The following is a 5379-nucleotide window of genomic DNA, read 5'->3' on the forward strand; positions in this document are numbered from 1 at the left end:
CTTTACAGACAACACAACTCACTAGAACTACGTTCACTCACGTGATGTAAACAACTACTGTAGAAAGTGGAGAACTTGTTAAACTACTTTTAGTATTCAAACATAAGCAGGAGAAAGGTTGGCTCATGTGTACAGGTTCGAAGATGTACAACAACAAAACAATGACTGCAGTGAAATAAGGAGATCGAGATGGTGTCTGAGACCATACCGTGCTCTGACATCTGTCTTCTGCTGGAGGAGACATCTCCATGTGATGGTGAACCCATAGTAGAAGGAAACCTGTCGGAGGTTAGAGGGCAAGAGACCGTCAACAACCCTGAGAGGCTGAATGGATTCAAAGCAACACGACTCAGCTTACTGTCACATGACGAAGCTAACAGGCTAACCCTGTACACTGCCATGAATCCACACAGACACTCTGACATACCTGCGGTCAATGGTAACGCTGCGGCCTTCACTGTGCTAACTCACCTCCGTGGACAGCTTGGCCCCATGAGAGGCTCCGTGTCTGCGGCCGTCCTGCAGTCCTCTCCGGGTCCCTCTCTCAAAGCCCTCCAGGTAGCCCTCCCCTCGGAACCTGAGAGACAACCACACCCTCGCTCAACGGCTGCTGCTGGAGACTGGTTTCACTTAGAGTTGAGACCAGGAAGCAGAGTGTCAGTCTTACACACTCCTCTGCGCTTCCATTGGAGTAGGTACTCACCCACAACCACCGAGGCGGCGTCTGCCCCACGGACACTTCAACGAATCAAGTCAAAGGTCAGCAGTCGAGGAGTTAAACTGCAGAACCGAATCCAAGTTAAATCCAACGCAACAGTCATCTAAAGCTGTACCAGTAAATGAGCTAATATCAGATAATCATATTGATTTATTTTGTCTTGCTGAAACCTGGCTGAGTAATGATGAATATGTCAGCCTAAATGAATCAACTCCTCCAAGTCATATCAATACTCACATTCCTCGAGGCGCCGGCCGAGGAGGTGGAGTAGCAGCCATCTTTGACTCTACCCTATTATTAACCCCTAAACCTAAACTAGACTATAACTCATTTGAATGCTTGGTTCTTAGTCTTTCACACCCAACCTGGAGAACAATACAGCCAGTTCTATGTGTTATAGCAGGCATGTCCAAAGTCCGGCACGCGGGCCAATCACGGCCCGAGGTCAGATTTTAAATGGCCCGCGCCTTCTGTCTTAAAATGCATTATTTATGGACCGCCAGCACAGTCAATGAATGAATAAATCATACAAATTCAACATGCAATTCCTATTTTTACCTCATGGTGGCAGCACCACTCTGTAACTGTCTGGCTGTTTGAAATTGGGTCTGACCCTTGAACTGTCGTGGCTACGGCAAGTAAAAAAGGAAAGTCGATAACGAGGGCCGCCGCTTCCAGGAGAGGTGGAGATCGCAATATGTTTTTCACCGAAAACCGAAACAACTGTGTCTGCCTAATTTGTCATGAGACTGTTGCCTTGTTTAAGGAATATAATGTAAAGAGACACTACGAGAACATGCTAATGCTACAACAAGCTATCAGAGAGCGTCCGTGCTAGAAAAGTGAAGTAACTCCAAGATAACTTGACTACACAGCAGCGGTGCTTTTCACATGAAAACATCATCAAAGTAAGCTGCGGAGTGGCCATGGTAATTGCTAAACATGACAAACCTTTTACGGAATGTGAGGTTATCAAAGACTGTGTTATGAAAATAGCAGAAAACATAATTGCCCCGAGAAGAAGACAGAGTTTGCTAATGTTTGCCTGCTCGTAACACTGAAGAGCGATCATCAGATACGAAGAGACAACTTGATTTCTTTCGTGAGCCTGTTTCATGTGTGTTAAGTTCAACACACAAGAAACAGGCTTACGAAAAAAATCAATGTTTGTCTGACATTTAATAAATGTTCGACAACTTTTCATCACCCTCACTAAGTCATATTTAAGATCGTCTTGAGGTGAGAATATTGATCGGGTTCTCTGTAATGAGCTTTTAGATGGCTTGTTCTTTGTGTTATCTGACTTTCAAGATGTTAAAGAAACAGAATAGTTGTTGAGATGTGTTCACACATGAATGCTCACATTTGGTTACATTGCTATTTGCTGTCATTGAAAATAAAATGATAAAATAACAATGTATGTATAGGCCACTTGTATTGTTTAAAATAATGTCAGCAGGGACTGTTGGCCCTTGGGCATTTTCACATGATCAACTCTGGCCCTCTTTGAAAACGGTTGGACACTCCTGTGTTATAGTGTACCGGGCCCCAGGGCCGTATTCTCAATTTCTATCGGAATTTTCTCAGTTGTTATCAAGTCCTTAAAACAGATAAAGTAATTATTGTAGGGGACTTTAATATTCATGTGGATGTCGAGAACAATAGCCTCAGTACTGCATTCATCTCATTATCAGATTCGATTGGTTTCTGTCAGAATGTACAGAAACCCACTCACTGTTTTAACCCTCGACCTGGTTCTGACTTATGGCATTAACATAGAAGATTTAATAGTCTATCCACAGAACCCTCTTTTATCGGACCATTATCTAATAACCTTTGAACTCCTACTAACGGAGTGTACACCGGTAAGCAAGAGTTACTACACTAGATGTCTATCTGATGGTGCCGTAGCTCAATTTAAAGAAGTGATTCCGTCTGTATTTAACTCAACACCATGCTTCAATATAACAGAGGACTCCTGTGCTAACTTTAGTCCGACCCAGATTGATCATCTTGTCGATAGCTCGACAGGCTTGAAATAATATTCTCATTTTTCAAATTTAACTGGATGGATTATAAAAAATACATAGAAATACATGAATACATCTCATCAATACTTCTCATTTCAAGTAAAATAACGGCTGGATTAAAGAATAAATTACGTAACAAAATTCATTTTAGAAAAATGATTTTCACTGAATTACCCTGCAGCTTTAAATTCAGTTCATTCCGGGTGAAGTGAAAAAGCCACGATATTATATTTTTCTCATCTTCCAAAAAGAGAAATTAGTGTTGGAAGAATTCACCTCTATGAGTCTGTCCAGTCATTATAATGAAAATACTACATGATTTAAAAAAATAGTTGAACAATAAAAACAATTCTGTATTTTGTAATAATTTAAAATAAATACTGTCCTTGTACTCTTAAAGCACAGGAACACTTAGTTTTACATGATACAAGTGAAATCACAAATACATTTTATTTTTTCTCCGTTGCAATGGTCGTCCGCTCGCGGATGTTTTGTGCACTTGTATAATGTGCACGTGCCAGTTATTTATGTGCGTGAATATTGGGACCAATTAAATGCCATACTAAATGACCAATTCTGTATGGAAATGGATTTCACAGGCTAAGAATCAGCCAGTATATTAAATTCAGCATTATCTCCATAACAGTTGTCATTTGTCCAGGTCACTGGATATCTTGCGATCCTAAACTTATCATACATCCAAAAGGCTTCATCCAGTTGGATCTGATTGATTCGAATGTAAAACTAGAAGGTTCCTATGCAAGAAGACAAGGAGAGGTTTATTACATTTTATTATTACACCATGTGGTACATTTATTATATTATTCAACTGCTTTTTGGCTTAATTTATAATGTATTCATTTTCTCATGATGTAACAGATGATTATTCTCAAAACTGTTATGTTATGTGATCATGGTTTTCTTACATTGTGCTGATTATTACATTATGGACTTTTAACAGATGTCCTGAACATATATGCATCAGCCATCGTCTTGAATTAGTAAGAAATATATTTTTAGAGTACATCAAATATTGACGTCTTAGCTTTTTTGACTACGTATTTACGACTTGACTTTGAAAAATCTCTTAATTGGTACAGTAAAAAATATTTTTAGAATGGGTGGAGTCAACAATGTCCTGAACACATATACATCAGCCATTGTCTGGAATTATTAAAACATCTATTCATATAGCACATGAAATATTGTGATATTAGCCTTTCTGTCCTGAACATATATGCATTAGTCATTATGTTAAATTATTGAGGACATTTTTTTTTATAGCACCTTAAAAATTTCAAAAATTTGCTATTTGAAGGTACAAATTCAGTTCAGTGTTTTTTTCTTCATAAAATATCTTAATTGACTGTCAGTCAGGTATTATTCATTTTAATATCTTTCCAGCAACCCTCAAATCAAAGAACAGAGACACTTCACGCACAATTCAGGTGTATATTCCCTTTAACTCACGAGATGCAGGTAAAATGTTTTATACTTAATGTGAATATAATTGATTTCATCTTATTTCCATATATACAATATGTATATATATTTTGTTGGCATCTTATTCTGAAAACATAATGTTCGTTATGTTAAAACCGGATGTTGTCTCACGTTAATCTTTCCGCTAACTTTGCAAAGTCCTTCGCTCGCTCCCGATCTGTGCCGTTTCAATGCGTTTACCTTGAATGTCAGCATACAGCTAATAGAATAGTTCGGTGCACTACAATGCAAGTGTCTGCTGACTTGACCGCAGCGGTAAACAAGTCACATCATTCCGCTTCCAGAAAACTCACCTTTCATCCGCCAAAAGAATATCGTCAAATAGATCTTCATTTCCAGAGCGGCCAGCCATCTCCACTTATACCTACAAGCTTATTCTTTTATAAAAATGTGTCCACATAGCTTTGACTGCCCTGCTCTCCAGATGTTGTATTCTACACAGATGTAAACTGGAGGCTACTGGTCGTTGCTAACAGCTTACTGTGCTGTTTCCATCGGTCTGCATCAGCCAGATCTGCTTCCGCCATCACTAACAGTGCTGCCCCCTAGGAGTGTGGAGGTGAACTGTCACTTCTACCTTCTGTCTGGGGCCCAATCCCAGTGTAACCCTAAAGCCTCAAACCCTGAACCCTCAGGGACTTACTGACGTCACCTGGTGAGTGTGAGTGTGAGAGGCTGTGAGGGCTATGAATATGAACTGGACAGCACTTTGCTGCAACATATCACGTTACCATGAAAATGACAACAAATATGTGTACAATTCAATTCAATTTATTTTTGTATAGCCCAAAATCACAAATTACAAATTTGCCTCAGAGGGCTTTACAATATGTACACATTTGACGTCCTCTTGTCCCGGGACCCTCACATCAGAACAGGAAAAACTCCCCAAAAACCCCTTTAACGGGGAGGAAAGAGGAAGAAACCTGTGGGAGAGCAATAGAGGAGGGATCCCTCTCCCAGGATGGACAGACGTGCAATGATGTCATGTGTAGAACAGGATAGTGAATTACAACACATTCAATGTAATTACAGCACATTCAATGTATGACACAACCACGACAGGAGGCAACACCTGGTCCAGGTAAACCCGGATACACAGGAACCTGTGAGGCGAGAAAGCACAGA

At 39.9% G+C, this 5379-nt stretch overlaps 1 protein-coding gene across 1 annotated transcript in view; it reads right to left on the bottom strand.

The window, feature by feature from the left end:
* Window positions 1-4743, bottom strand: part of lto1 (LTO1 maturation factor of ABCE1) — a 7509-nt gene extending 2766 nt beyond the window's left edge. The window contains exons 1-3 of the mRNA XM_079283083.1: window positions 4545-4743; window positions 472-577; window positions 209-279 (exon numbers count right to left, since the gene is read on the bottom strand). Of these exons, the coding sequence (XP_079139209.1) occupies window positions 209-279; window positions 472-577; window positions 4545-4603 (236 nt within the window). The 5' untranslated portion in view covers window positions 4604-4743. The remainder of the gene's footprint in view (window positions 1-208; window positions 280-471; window positions 578-4544) is intronic.
* Window positions 4744-5379: the final 636 nt, after the last annotated feature.

This window comes from Melanostigma gelatinosum (genome assembly GCF_949748355.1).
Source record: "Melanostigma gelatinosum genome assembly, chromosome: 2".
NCBI lineage: Eukaryota > Metazoa > Chordata > Actinopteri > Perciformes > Zoarcidae > Melanostigma > Melanostigma gelatinosum.